General features: G+C 54.4%; 4 protein-coding genes and 1 non-coding gene across 5 annotated transcripts; 2 read left to right on the top strand and 3 right to left on the bottom strand.

The window, feature by feature from the left end:
- Window positions 1-420: 420 nt before the first annotated feature.
- On the top strand, window positions 421-1,997 carry PLICBS_009008 (uncharacterized protein; the record flags this gene model as incomplete). Its single annotated transcript, XM_018327684.2, has 2 exons — window positions 421-595; window positions 655-1,997. The coding sequence occupies 2 exons, from the start codon at window positions 421-423 to the stop codon at window positions 1,995-1,997; spliced, it is 1,518 nt and encodes a 505-aa protein (XP_018173625.2).
- Window positions 1,998-2,237: 240 nt separating this feature from the next.
- On the bottom strand, window positions 2,238-6,052 carry PLICBS_009007 (uncharacterized protein; the record flags this gene model as incomplete). The annotated part of the gene is made up of 3 exons (XM_065601529.1): window positions 2,238-2,604; window positions 2,657-3,352; window positions 5,262-6,052. The coding sequence occupies 3 exons, from the start codon at window positions 6,050-6,052 to the stop codon at window positions 2,238-2,240; spliced, it is 1,854 nt and encodes a 617-aa protein (XP_065457601.1).
- On the top strand, window positions 3,930-4,049 carry PLICBS_r0021. The gene has a single exon (XR_010602352.1). It is a non-coding gene; the product is annotated as a 5S ribosomal RNA (ribosomal RNA).
- A 4,413-nt stretch (window positions 6,053-10,465) lies between the features above and the next one.
- PLICBS_009006 (uncharacterized protein) lies at window positions 10,466-11,983 on the bottom strand (the record flags this gene model as incomplete). Its single annotated transcript, XM_065601528.1, has 4 exons — window positions 10,466-11,005; window positions 11,081-11,172; window positions 11,205-11,670; window positions 11,732-11,983. 4 exons carry the CDS (start codon window positions 11,981-11,983, stop codon window positions 10,466-10,468), a joined length of 1,350 nt encoding a protein of 449 aa, XP_065457600.1.
- A 1,169-nt stretch (window positions 11,984-13,152) lies between these two features.
- On the bottom strand, window positions 13,153-14,263 carry PLICBS_009005 (uncharacterized protein; the record flags this gene model as incomplete). The annotated part of the gene is made up of 2 exons (XM_018327688.2): window positions 13,153-13,585; window positions 13,653-14,263. 2 exons carry the CDS (start codon window positions 14,261-14,263, stop codon window positions 13,153-13,155), a joined length of 1,044 nt encoding a protein of 347 aa, XP_018173629.2.
- Window positions 14,264-14,468: the final 205 nt, after the last annotated feature.

Genomic DNA, 14,468 nt, shown 5'->3' with positions numbered 1-14,468 from the left:
TGTTCGTCTGTGAAATAGCTGGCGTTGTTGGCAATTCTGATAAGCTCGCACAAATTAGATGATGCCATGGACTGACTGCCTTTATTGATGCTGTGGAAATAAGCAACAGCTGGTTTGCCTTGCCTGGTAGCCGACTCACGTTGGAGTTGCTTGGCTGGCCTGTTGCCCAAACGGCCTGGGGTGGGGGCGGGCGGCATCATCCCGACTTCTCCGACGGGGGCGTCGGGACTCGGGATACCACCGATACGGTGTTGAGGCGTTGCGAGGCAGGCGGCAATGATGTGCCAACAATTCGTCCGTTGTCCCGTAGCAATGAATATGTAGACAGACATTTAAAGATGAGGGCAGCGCAGTTATTGAACGGCGCTGTTTTGCTGCTTATGAGCTTATCAGTAGTCTAGCGCGTTTGTATGCTTCATCATGGACTCCAAAACCACACCCAGCAAGAGCTACAGCCAATTCGCGTGCATCGGAACTGGCTTCTCGGCCATCTGCCTCGGCGCGACGCTGCAGCGATGGTACAACAACGGCGACATTGCCTTCTTTGAGAAAAACAGCCAGCTAGGCGGCACCTGGTTCGCCAATACGTATCCAGGTTAACATTTCTTTTCCGTATTTCTTACCACGCTGGAAACCCGCTGACCACAGCATTAGGCTGCGCCTGCGATGTCCCCAGCGTCCTGTACAGCTACTCCTTCGAGCCCAACTCCAACTGGTCGCGCATCCTCCCCCCTCAGAGCGAACTCTGGGCATACCTCAAAGGCGTCTCCGACAAATACTCCCTGACTCCAAAGATGTCATTCAACACGACCGTCGTAAAATGCGAATGGCTCGACGACCTTAAGCGCTGGCGCCTGCACGTCCGCCACCAAGCTACAGACACGCTCTATCATCACGACTGCCAATTCCTCTTCGCCGCAGCCGGCCAGCTAGCTACCCCACGCGACATTGGCGTCCCCGGTGCTGAATCCTTCTCCGGGCCCATCTTCCACTCCTCCGAATGGCGACACGACGTCGACCTCGACGACAAAAACGTCATCGTCATCGGCAACGGCTGCACGGCCGCGCAGATCGTGCCCTCCATCGTCGACAAGACCAAGCATCTCACACAGATCGTCCGATCCAAGCACTGGATACAGCCTCCCATCGACGCATCTTTCCCGACGTTCCTCATGTACTTGTTCAAGATCCCCGGTGTCATGACGCTCTTACGCTTCATCGTCTATCTTCTGGCCGAGAACGAATTGCGCGGATTTCCGCTGACGAACGCCGCTGCCAACTTTCGAAAGAGGCGCCGTGCTCAAGCGGAGCGCTATATGACGTCGACAGCACCGGTGAAGTATCATGACATGCTGATACCGGATTTCGAAATCGGGTGTAAGAGGCGCATCTTTGACTCAGGCTACCTAAAGAGCCTGCACTCGGAGAAGCTGGAATTGACGAATGAGACGATCCTCGAGATTGTGCCTGACGGCGTGCGCACGAAAGGCAGGGCCATCAAAGCGGATGTGATTGTCTTGGCCAACGGCTACGCTACCAACAAGTTTCTGCAAAACATGGAAGTTGTTGGCAAAAGGGGCAACTTGACACAGCACTGGGATGAGTTTGGCGGCGCAGAGGCGTATAACTGCTCTGCGCTCAGCGGGTTTCCCAACTTCTTCATCCTCCTCGGTCCAAACGCTGCCACGGGACACACGTCGGCCATCATGGCGGCGGAAAACTCGGTCAACTACGCTCTGCGCATCATCCAGCCTGTTCTCAGTAACAAGACTGGCGTGGTCGAGCTAAAAAGACAGGCAGAAGAGCAGTACGTCAGCCAGATACAACATGATTTGTCTAAGACGGTGTGGAATTCGGGATGCCAGAGCTGGTACGTTCGGCCGACGGAAGACGGCGGCAAAACCTGGAATGCCATGAGCTATCCGTACTCGCAGGCGCATTACTGGTATCGGAGCGTGTTTGCCACATGGAGTGATTGGACTGTTCAAGCAGAGTAGTTCATTTTGAATAATACAATGAGCAATAGGATTGCTGTTGCGGCTGGTGATTTACATGGCCTGTGACTCTCTTGCTATTTGGCGGCCGTTGGTTCAACTTTACGAGGCTTGAGTCCGCCTGATGTATTTACGACAACAGTAGCATGAAAACCGGACTTTGCTTTCAGCTACAATAAAATAGATGACATTTTAAGTATGAGACCTCCTAGGAAAAGTTGAGAATTGGTAACATAGCTTATCTCAGTGCTCGTCTAGCTGCTCCCTAGCCTGCGCTGCGTCATCATTCTCCTCTAGCCCAAACTCCGGCTCACGCCTCATATCCTCCTCACCCTTGTCGTGCGGTAAGAAGGAATTCTCCAACGCGTGGGCTCTAAGCAGGACGGTCGCGTTATGGTTGAGCTCTGCAGGCCTGATTGGGGAACCCTCAGCAGTCTCTGCAAACTTGCTGTACTGCAGCAGGCCAGCATAAATACCCAGCTTTGGGGCGTACGGGAAATCGCTTCCAAAGACGATTCGTGACGATGATGCCGTGGCGAGAAGCGCCTTGAGCTGCGCCTCGCTGGTAGACAGCGCAATGTCGTACCAGAATCGGCCCATTGCAGCTCTCCTGTGACTCGTTAGCGTGAAAGGGGAAATTATACAAGTAGCGAAGGCCATACCCCTGAATAATGTTGGCTTTGGACTGCTCTGCAATAGTCGGGTTTATCAGCGCCCCGATCCCACGCTGAGCAAGAAACGGAAAAGCCCCCCCAGCATGGCTCAAGATGACCTCAATCTTCGAACAATATGTCATGACGCCCGACACGATCAACGACATAGCCGCCCTTGTCGTCGCCAGCGGATAATCAATCACCGGCTGTGGGAGGAACCCGCCAATCTTCTCCGGCGTGATCTTGACATGGCTCGGATGAACAAAGACAAGCGCCGCATGCTTGTTAAGTTCATCCCAGATCGGCCTGAACACTTCATCTCCCACAACCTTGTCGCCGTACGACGTCATAACTACAACACCATTGGCCCTTTTCTCTGATTCAAATATCGCCTTGATCTCTGCGATTGTGCCTTCCGTGTCGTTGAAATCGGGTAGACTCGCAAAGAAGCCGAACCGGCCGGGCCGCTGCTGACAGACATCCCAGACTTCTTGGTTGAGAGCGCGCGCTAAGCGTCTGCCTTTTTCAGTTGGTCCAAGGAGGGCTGGACCAGGCGCCGTGACGGAGAGCACGGAGAAGGAGGACCCGATGGTGTCGCTGAAGCGGACACATTCTTCGAGAGTCCAATTGGGGGTGGCCCAGCCGGAGGGGTCGCCGCCGGCTTCGTCGAGGGCGGCCAGGTAGCTTGGAGTAAGCACGTGGATGCTGCGTCCACGTTAGCTTGAGATTGGAAATCTGTAGGGTGATTGTGTATACTGGGTGTCGATGCGAGATGTGTTCCCGCTGTGAGAGACACGATGGGTCATCGCGCCGGCAATCGATTCAAGGACTATGTTCTGGTTGTAAGTCAGTTGCTGCCATTGAACCACACGCTGTAAGTCGTGAGCATGGAGGGACAGCCCTTGCAATTACAGCGAGGTATACGAAGATACATGTAGACGACTTACAATGATGCTGAGCATTGGTCTTAGGAGTTTGCAGAGATGAGAGAATTGTATGGATCCTGCTAACAATCAAGGTTCATATATACTGTCACTCTCGTTTGATCCAGGTCGGATGGTGCGGAGTGCAGATCTTTCCCAAATTCGGACGGTTCGGGACGCTTCCGACAACAGGTGGATGCGCCAGAAGCAGCGCCGACCGCAGCTTATTATGAAGGGGAATAAAGCGGAACATGTTGCATGTTAGAGAGAGAGGTCTTTTTGCGACATGCCGCAAGTTTCAGCGTTTGGTATGCTAGAGAATCGTGTGGATATAGGCCGCTTTGCCTCGGTTGACAGACACATACGACCATAGCCATAAGAGAATTCGGGATCCCGTCCGCTCTCCCATAGACAAGCTTATGAGCGGCAGATTAGTAGTTGGGTCGGTGACGACCAGCGAACACCGGCTGTTGTATGTTTTTTCTTCTCTTTTTGCCACCCAAAGAGAGGGATTTTGGCCCTGGGCCTGGCAGGCCAAAGGGTGAATATGAATCGAGTTGTCCCTTGAGGCAGCTCCTGTATATTTTTTGCTGGGCTGACTGTCGGGCCGGGCGGCTACTCGTTGATGAGCTCCAGCCGTCGGTTTGTGCGATGTTCAGAATGTCGGAGAGTCCGGTGAAGTCCGATTGCCAGCAGTGACAGGCCACTAAGCCCTGTGACAGAGTTCCACGATGCAGGAGCGATGATACAGTCGCGCCCAAGTCGTCACCGCACTATCTCATGCGTCAAAGGTGGGGGGCCAACATCACTTCTCACGAACCTCAGCGCTAGGGGTCGAGAAATACCCCGTCTCGGGCTACCCACAGCGCATTCCCCTTTGGTCGAACCGATCGAAAGGTGTTGCGACCATAAAGCACATGCTTAGCCATCTGTGGGCTCTCCCAATTCAGGTCGGTACTCTGGTCCGCCCAGCATGTGGAGCCTCCTTGCTAACGCCTCGCAAGAACATGGCCTTCTGCCATGGCTGCCAATCAATGCCCAGCACTACACCAAGAAGCTGGAGTAATAAGCGGACTGTTGCGAGTCCAAACTCTTTCGCCATTGTCTCCAGGCTCTGTGGCCGTATATCACGGCCATCTTCAACACCTTGAAGAGCGCTGCCATTCGCAGTCCCTCGCCGCCCCCTCTCGCCTTCACCCTCACTTTTCGCGGCCTCGACAGGAAGAACAACGACTGATTTGGACGCACCAGATGGAATAGCGGGAGGCCTGAAGTACCTTTGCTCTGCGTCGAAAAGATTGCTCAAAGTGGGCGCCGTTCCATCATCCCGAGAGACGCCGCCACATTCCCTCTCCTTCTGCAGGGCCGCCACTTGGGGAGCTCTAGGCCATTGAGCGTGACGACCGATTCCGTGCGATGAAGTTTGGTCCTTTCGCGGCGTCTCGTGACTTGAACGCTGGTCCGTTTCAGCGGGGCAGTCGTCCGTGGGCTCCCGCCCATCCTTTACAGCAAAGAAATCCGCCGTTTGTGCATCTGGAATCTCGATCGGGACACCATTAATAAGGTTCTCCATCTCCATCTCTCTTTCCAGACCGTCGGCAAGATCGTCGAGTTGCACACCCCTCTCGCTGATGGATCCAACTCGGGTTGTGCAAATGTCTTCCGCATGGCCTGGGCGAGGTCCAAAATACTTCTTGAGTGTCCTTCCTAGTCTGCGACCCTTGTCTTTCATCCGGTCGGCAGCAAGATCGAGCTTTCCTCCAATTTTCACCTTCATGAGAAAAGGTTCGCCATCGTACTGGAAGGAGAATGCGGTGTAAAGGTTGCCGCCGGGTCGCGAACCCTTGTCGAACTTGTTCGCTGCCAACGTCCATTTCACACCCTGGTACAGTTTACCAGTCTTTCCTCTAACGAGAGAGCTGTTCAATGCCCATCGGCTGCAGCGCTCGACGGTCCTCTTCTTGTCTAACCCAACGCCCCCGATTCCACCACCCGGGAACTGGATAGACGCCGTTCCATTCGCGCTGGACTCGACCGTCAGTGTTCGTTTTTCGCCCGTGAGCTTCGTAGGGCCCCATGTTGCAACTTGAACGGGAATTTGGGGAGGTTTGGTGGAAGTCGATTCGGCGTAGTGCTGTCTGATGAAACCAGACTCTTGATCAAATGTGATCTCGATGGTGGCCTCTGACAGCGAGCAGTCGGGAGGTTGGGAAATATCCAGATTGAAGTAGATTATACCACCGGGTTGCTCGTCGACTCCAAAGCCGAAAACTCCCAACTTAGATTTCTTCAGGAGCAATCGGCAATCGACGTGGACGGCGCCGATGTTCTTCTCGGCAGCGCAGATGTACCACGGGGAGAGGTTGCGAAACCGATGGTAGTCGTCTCGACCGAAACCCCGCACCTTGCCGCCTGACCGATGTATTCTGCCTAGGTTTGGGGTCGCTGGAACTATGTCAAGCTCTGTATTGACATCCGCCATATCGTCTTGGGCTTTCCTTCGGTAGGCGATGTGAGGATAGTTGGACAATGTATTATGTAGCTGAAGCGTAAATGCGTCAGTACCGGAGCGAGCGATTCGATGCTGCAACGAGCAACACAGCCTCGCATGCAGACGTTGCGCATCAGTGTGCGACGGCTTACGGTGTTCCAATTGAGGCGGAAACTTTCGCGCCGACGTCCCTGGTGGACAATCCCTGGGTCAAGCCGGCCTGGCGGCGCAAGGTAGGTCCCAGATATCACCGCGTACCCTGGAAGAAGACTAATGGACGACGCACACGAGCTGGCGCTTCAGCACCTCCAAGACGCACCTTCCCTGCTCCAACAGCGAAAAGCGCTCCTTGCTCAACATTGCATCCCACTTCTTGGTCCAATCGGACATCTGCTGGGCATGCATGTTCATGTAGTCAACCGAACGGGGTTTTCAGCTCTCAGCTATCCCTGCAAATGTGAGCCAATTGTTTTAGGTCGTTTCTGACTTTCTCGCAGGTTGAGAGAACAGGCTGGGAGCACACAGTGCCGCTCTGGTCCTGTTCGCTTCGTGTCACTGTACATGATGTGGACTCCACAGAATTGTGCATGTCGGAATAAAACTCGTGCTTGTCTGTGAGAATCGAATGCGAAGATAACACTGCGCCTATCCACAAAACTGCTATTAGTCTTTGCGTGAGGCTAGCCACTTTGGCTGAGGCAACTGGTATCGTGTCTCTGGTGGGCGGGCACTCAAGCCACTGTGCCATGTTGATGTATGTACTTGGGGGCCAGGCGGCCCGACTGCTAGCCTGCGCTATGACGCGACACTCATGCAGGAGATAGAACATGGAAGGAGCTCGACGGTGGCGTAACTGGATCACTAAGTCGACAGACCAGGCATTCTCGCAGATCTGAAATCGTTACCATGCCCCAGCCGCTCTTCTGGCACCTGTCAATTTTCCCAAGGCACACATGAGATGAGAGCATTTCCTCATTACAGATAATATACTTCAACACCTGGCAGTTGTGCCGCTTTATCTGCCAATTCGTTACCCCCGCGGCAACTGTTCGTCTCACGCAGTCTTGACTATACCTGACTGTGTCCAGTACGACTAGAGCAGGTTGATCTCGGCTTCAATGAAAGACAGTGCCTCATTCACCACATCTTAGAGCTCTTGTTTGGAACATTGATGTTCTATTCGTCGTCGCCCCAAGGTCAAGGCAGGTACCTAGCGTTCTAGCGGGCCAGGCTACGTACAGTCTTCTGACACGACGACCCAAGCACGGCGTCAAGTCTCGCCGCCTCTGGGGCAGGCAGCGTTGAGGAGCATTATACGATTCCTCCGCTTGATATCAGCCTCCCGTGCTCGATTGACAGTGCATGGGCCCCCGCTAGAAAGGACGCATCATTGAAAGCAGTAATCGCATGGCCTGAATTGGCACTTGGTCTGACGGGATGGACCGCTATGATGATGTCGGCGACGTCAACATCCAGCTGCGAAGGCACGAGCAATCGCCTCGCCCCATCCGCTATGTGGAACTGCCGCCTAGGCCCCATACCTACGATGAGCCCCGATATCTCGTCCCAGAGCAGCGTACCACCGTCGTAGAACGCCGCCCGTCAGCCCGTTCACGCTCTCGTTCTCCAGACCATCTACGATACAAAGCCACCAATCCAGCACCCCCGCCTCGCCCTCTTGTCGTTAACAACCGCTTCTACAATGAGTATTCATCTGATGATGACTACGACCGTCACGACCGCACGCGTATCGTTCGCCGCCAGCGAAGTATCGAAGTCGCACAGGACCAATTTCGTGCTCGCAACAAACGAAGGACCAATGAGGAGCCTGCATTTCAAACCTGCTTCAACGCAGACTGCCCCCAGGACATCACGGCCCACGTTGACCTTCCAATATCTGATGACATTGGCGAAGAACTCGAAACCTTCTCCCGCTTGGTGCGGATTGGCGACTTCAAAGCCGCCAAAAGCTACTTCGAAGATAATCTTGCAGACTACCAAGATCAACCTTACGTCTTTATCCAGTACGCCGAGATGCTACTAGAAATGTCAGATTACGAGTCATTCGAAGCCCTCAACCCTCATTCAGTGTTCGGCCAGTCCTCTCGACGGTCTCGAGATGAGACTCGGGAGCATTCCAGCCGTACAGCGTTCAAAAAACGGGAGTCGCATCATCAGCGACGGCGCCGTTCATTACGGAAACTTGACGCTATCGAATTGGACCAGATCAACGTGCTCCGACTGAACTGGGATTTGCTGGAGACAACATACTTGATATCCCGAGAAGGCACAATCCATCAGGCTATCGACGTGGCGAAAGAGGCGTTGCAAACCGTGGACCTGGAAGCGGGCGCTGGGTCTACAGAGGTAAGGATATGAATCGACACATCTCCGGGTCGAACGTGGTGTTTTGACTTTGACTTCCCAGATTAGAATATTTACTCTTGCCTCGCAAATTATGGGCGAAGCTAGAGCGTGGAACGTTGGCCCTCGGCTGGCTCAGCGAGAGCTCCCGGACATTCCAGAAGTTTACAACACGCTTTTATCTCAGGGGCGTATCTGGGATTTTCGTGACTTCTTCTTGGCTCTCCTCCCATGGTTTGACTTCAGCATAGCGTCTGTCATGGAGGAAATCTTCGACACTCCTGGCTATAGCCGGCGCCTCCTTGATGATTGGATCAACGACATGAACGATGTGGATGAAGCCACCACCCTCGCCCTGCTGGACCTTATTGTTTCTGTTCTTTACAGGAACCTTCGTACCTCATCGAAGCTCGAAATGCTGGAACAGTGGACGAGTGACGCTCATTATCTGGCCCATAACCTAAGGAGCAACCATGCCGGCTGCATGAAGAGCCGAACCTTTGCAAGGTGGATACTGGTTGAAGCGGCCAACTTGGTTTCCAATGAATTCGGAGGTTTTGAAAGTGCAATCAGAAAGACTCACTCTTCTGCCCCGGGGTTTACATTCGCATGGGGAATAGGCGTCCCAGTCTATGTTCCGGCTGCCACTGAAAACCCCTGTTGGCAGATGCCAGGAGTGCCCTCAGAACGGAAGGAACCAATCATTATGGCGGCAAGGTTGGCAAAGGAGTTGCAGGACCATCAGACTGAAGAGCTCTGCCTGGAACTGCTGATCATAGTCTCCGAGGATCCGGCCGTGCACTTCGAGCAACTTTCCCATCTACAAAATTCCGTTCAACGAAACCGACTGGGCTTCCTGTGGACTTGCTTGTCGAGATATCTCATTTCCAGAGATACTGCGACAAAGCGCCAGCTGCTCGAAGACTTGAACAGTTTTCCCGATTGGGTCGATCGAGGTGCTTTATTTGATCCACCAGCCTGCTTTGCTCGAGACTTTATCCGGGGAGCTCTCTCGAGTCAGCTGAACCACCATGGACACCGAGAATATCCCAAGGAGTCTTTTACAAAGTCCATCCAGATCTACGGCAAGTTTCTCCCGGCTGAGATGAGCCAGTTTGTAAGCAGCTTGACGGGACTGGCCTGGAAACACGCCTGGAACGTAGGAGACTTCGCTCATGAGCGTCAAAACAATGGAAACAGCAGAGAACAACAAATATATCAGACACGGCTGTCGGAACCAGTCGGCAGAGCCATATCCGAGCGTCGCACACAGAGCCGCGAGCGTACTGGCCTGATACTCCAAGGAAAGGCCAGCTTGCATGACAGCTCGAAGAGGGATGGTCAGGGAAGGGAATTTGCTCGAAACAAGACCGGAGACATGGCAAATACACGCACCACTGAGCGTCGTGATGCAGCCGGTGAGTAAGCATCTCGGTGCGCGCTGTGAGTTAGTTTCAATGCCGTTGGGCCACCATGGAAATGAGGCTAGTTCTAAAGTAGGAACAGGAACTCGATCAGATGCCGCCGCTCCAGCACGCAAGGCCTCTTCAAAGCTCGGTCCCTCGAAGGAATCACCATGTTTAGATGTAGTGCCATATACCGGAGGGTATCATCCCGTCTGGTACCATTTGCGAAGCCAAGCCGAAGCACCACGTCATTTCCCACACAGTTCAAGCGCAGATCAATTCGCTGCCTCGTCCACGGGCGGCGGTTTGCCCGGGGCACAGGGCCGACTAAACGTCTCGAATACCCAGGAGAACGACCTGGCAGGGGTCGCAGAAAAGAGAGAGAAGCCCACGAGAAGTATGTTCGCCCATGACACATTAGATGACCGTAACGCAGTGTGTTAATGCTTGCGTAGAGATGACTGTCACCGACGTGCCAGACGAAGGGGAGGGATAGTTGAGCTTAGAGATCAAAGACCTCACTGTTAGATCCGGACTGCGATATGATATACTTTTTAAGCCCCACCCAAGCTCTTTGACAACAAGACATGTTGCAATGCTATGTCGGGCTCGGGAGCATCCGACTTTTGATCTTTCATTCCCGCCAAACCACCTCCATAACAACCATGAAACTCAGCGGGTCGGCTTTGACCCTAGTTACCTCAAATCGTGGATCAGCGGCCGCGAAGACGCCCTTCCACTCATCCACGGCGCGTTCTCTGGCGTTGAAGAGCGCCATCATGCGTATATCCGTGGCCGTGCCCATGGCCTTGATCGATCGTGGAAGCGCTACCACATCTTCAGACTTGCCATCCTTGCTCCCTTCCTGTTTGCCGACGTAGTCGATGAACAGCACTTTGGAGCCTGGTCGCATTGCTGGCACCAATCCTCGAAGAATTTTGATGGACTCGGCCTCGGGCCAGTCGTGCAGAATGAGCTTCAGGAGATAGACATCGGCTTGGAGCGGTTGTGGGTTAAAGAAGGTGTGTTCCTGGAACTGGACGCGGCATTTGAGCTCATCGGGCACGTTGGCTTCGAATGCTGGCTTGACCTCGCCGAGATCTTGTACAGTAATGTTGAGGTCCGGGAAGTTCCCCGCCAGGACGACAGCGTCGTGACCGCCCGAGCCGCCGATCTAGGTTTGTTAGCGAGTGGACCGACTTGACACCGACTCATTTCCTTGCCGAGCAGGCGGGATGGGGCAACAAACATCAACGACGGAGATCTTGCCTGCTGCTTTCCAGTCGTAGCACTCGAGCATCACCTTCTCCAGCTGGAAGATATCCTTCAGGTAGCGCATAACTCGACAAAGTTCCTCTGTCGCCACCCTTTACGTTCGCCTTCACCGTCGTTCTCGAGCAGCTCCCAAGACGTGGCGTAACGGCCGAACACGCCGCTCCGGTGGAAAAGCGCAAACGCCGTCTCGTTCATGTCTGTCGTCAATTGGCCCTTACCAAGGCTGTACTCACGAAGCGCCTGGGGCACAAGCGTCATGGGCGGGCCTGCGTCGTCGAGCAGCGTCGAAACGAGCGCGCGCAAGCCACTGTTCTTGGCCAACGCCGCGGATCGCGAGGTGTGTTGTATACGAGTCTCTGGGTCCGCGCCACCATTAGGGGCGGTCGCTGTCACGGTAGTAAAGAAGCGCAACGTAGTTCCATGGTCGATGACACGACGTACGACTTCAACGGGAAGGGCTGTGTGCGCTGCAATGTCGTCGTACGAGGCTGATCCATCGAGTGGCACAGCGGCCCAGAAATCGAAGTGGTTGAGGATGTTGAGAGTAGCAGCGTCAGGCATGCTCTGCGTTGGTCAGCGGCCTCGCGTTCATTGATGCAGCGAAAGGCGTGCGTTGAGATCCTACCGTGTGCACGTAATTGAAGATGCTTTCGCTTGGCCCCTGCGTCAGATAGATCAAGTCCATGAGCGAGTCAAACAGCGCTTGTCGCAGCATGAAGCTCTCTGCCGTCAACCCAGTATAGCTCGTCGGGCTATCCGCCGCAAAGGTTGGCTCGGGAATCTCATTGTCTTTGAGGAATGTGGAGAATTTGGCGGTCAGATCCGAGATCTTGGCCGCGAGGACGTTGAGCGTAGGTGCCTCCTTTGGTTGAGCCATGGCCTTCGCGTACTTGCAGATGGTTCTCAAAACAGGATTGGATCTGATAATCAGGGTCGGTTCAGGAACGAAAGTGAAGAGGATCGCAACGGGAATCGGCCAGAAGCCGGGCAACCATAGTGACGTTGCATCCCTTATAAACGAGCGCAGCAAGTGAGTGCCCGTGGCCTCGCCACTGTGGTACCCGATTGGCGACCGGTTCGCTGCAGCTAAAGGTCCGATACCCAACTTAGCAGCTGACGTTATGATCCAGCAGTCTCCGAAAGGAGCCAGCGGACCCGAAGAGTGCCCGTCACCGGCGTCTGGTTGGACATATCTTATCAATCTGATAATTTGATCCGCTACGAATGCGCTCATACCCCGCCTCGCTCCGAGGTTTGCCCCTTTGCCCCGCCATCTAAGCTTGGGTGTCGATGATCAGCGTTGCGCGCAAGGCGGGTCGCGCGCGGGGGTCGCGTTCTCATTGTGGTCATGCCATGGCGCCGTAGAACTGCGTACCTCCTGCGCCGAAGGCTGTCCAAACTCGGTATTTGGTATTATTATGCAGTACACGCGCTCAGAAACATACTGAAGGCGTGACTCAGTAGACGCCAATTGCACCCTTCAGTCGTGTTCTGGAATCTGGAGCATTTGAACGTAAGATGTGTACCCCACGCGCGGGCGGCACGGCAGTGGCTTCCCCTCTTGCCAGGATTCCCAGGAACCAGAGCGCCAAGAGACGGCGTGTCTTGCGGTATTTTCGGTAGTCCGTCATGCCACCTGTGCCGCGGCCACCCACGTAATCGCCAAGCCAGTATGGGCGCAGGAGTAGCCAGATCAGCGTCAAGACCCTAGTCACACGGGTTGCAAAATGGGCATGATGGTGCTAAGCAGCCAACATGAGCAAATCCGGAGCCAGTCGCGAGGCAGATTGACCGGCTGGTGGATTAAGGTTCAAAAGAAGCTTGACGTTGCGTAGCCAGTGGGAAGCGTGAATCTGCCTGAATCGTGGGATGAGATCATCGCGGCCATGAAGCGGCAACTTGCCGGGAAACAAAACCGCTACAAGAAGTTGCGATATGCCCGGTCGGTTGCCGGTGGCCAGCCGAATGCTGCATATAGGGGTAGTCTCAGGTCCGGTTCCGCTTACGTTGGCGGCGGTTCAAGCATCCCCTGCTCTATGGACATAACTACATATTGGTCTTCTCAAAAATGGTGGTTCCCTCGCTCGCCCCGCCCATCCGGCTGGTCCATTTGATCTCGAGTCCTACAACCTCGCCCCGAGCACCCGTGAGAACCTTTCCCGGATGGAACTCATTCATAAAGGTCGGGTTCCGCGGCGTCTTTACATATACCACCCAGTCATTTCCGGACACATGGTGGAGCTGAAACTGGTACCTCCAGGTCATATTGTCCCGGTCCGCGACAAGGATTGTCTCATCTAAGTTCTCAGGGTGGGTTTCCTCACGAAGAGAAAACCCGCCGTATCCTGCGTCATGATAAGTGCCCGTGAGCTCGCTTGTCTTGATCGACGACGGCTCCGGTGGTTCGGGGTGATCTGGGAAAAGCCGACGCTTCGTGTCCTTGACATCACCTGTCATGTGCTCTATCATGAACGTCCACCTGAGCTCAATGTCAGAGACGCAGGTCCTGAGGCCAGGGTGCTCAAGAACGGAGTCAGTCTACTTACTTTGTTCCAAAGTCGAACCTCTGACTGTCAGGAATCCCGAGCTTCTCATCGATCAACCGGAATATGACCTCCTCGCCAGCAGCGTTAGAAGTCATTGCCGTATTCGCAAACGCAACGGCCCCGAATCGCACGTCGGGAAGCCAGAAGATTTGAGCGCCTGCCGCGTCCAGGCCTCCGGCATGAGTGTATAAGACGTGGCCTTGGTACATGGTGCGCACCCATCCAAGAGCGTAGAGCGAGATGTCGACGCCTGCCATCGGCTCAGTCGTCCCTATCATCCTGGGCGCCTTAATGTCCTTGTGCACTGCTGGCGACAACGGTTCAGCCCGGTGCAGGAGGCATTTGATCCACTTGGCGTAGTCAGAGGCCGTGGAGATGATGGCGCCCGCGGCGCCCAACTCTCCTACGTCCACGCGAGGCACTTGGCAGTACTTTTCTGCGGCTTTATCCCAGTAGTACCCCGATGCCACTTTGTGAGCGGACTTCTCTGCGTTGTCTGCGTCCAAGTATGTCGAGGTCATGCCGAGGGGGCCCCAGATCTTTTCTCGGCACAGATCATCAAGCGTTCTGCCTGTTGCTGTCTCGATGGCGTATCCCAAAGCCACATACATTGTATTGCAATAGGAAAAGGACACTCTGGGCTCTGATGCCAGTCGCAAGTTTCGCAAGTTGCGAGTTATATCCTTGGGCGAGGTTTTCTGTCCATTGATCGTGCCCGACGACGCCTTGTCGTGCCGAGGGAGGCCAGTGCGATGGCAGATGACGTCTTCAAGAGTAATATGGTCCGTCGCCCATTCATCTTGCAGAATAAAGTCA

Source organism: Purpureocillium lilacinum (genome assembly GCF_023168085.1).
Source record: "Purpureocillium lilacinum CBS 284.36 DNA, scaffold_7, whole genome shotgun sequence".
NCBI classification, from domain to species: Eukaryota; Fungi; Ascomycota; class Sordariomycetes; order Hypocreales; family Ophiocordycipitaceae; genus Purpureocillium; species Purpureocillium lilacinum.
The sequence above is the reverse complement of the archived record's forward strand: the minus strand, read 5'-3'. Positions and strand labels throughout refer to the sequence as shown.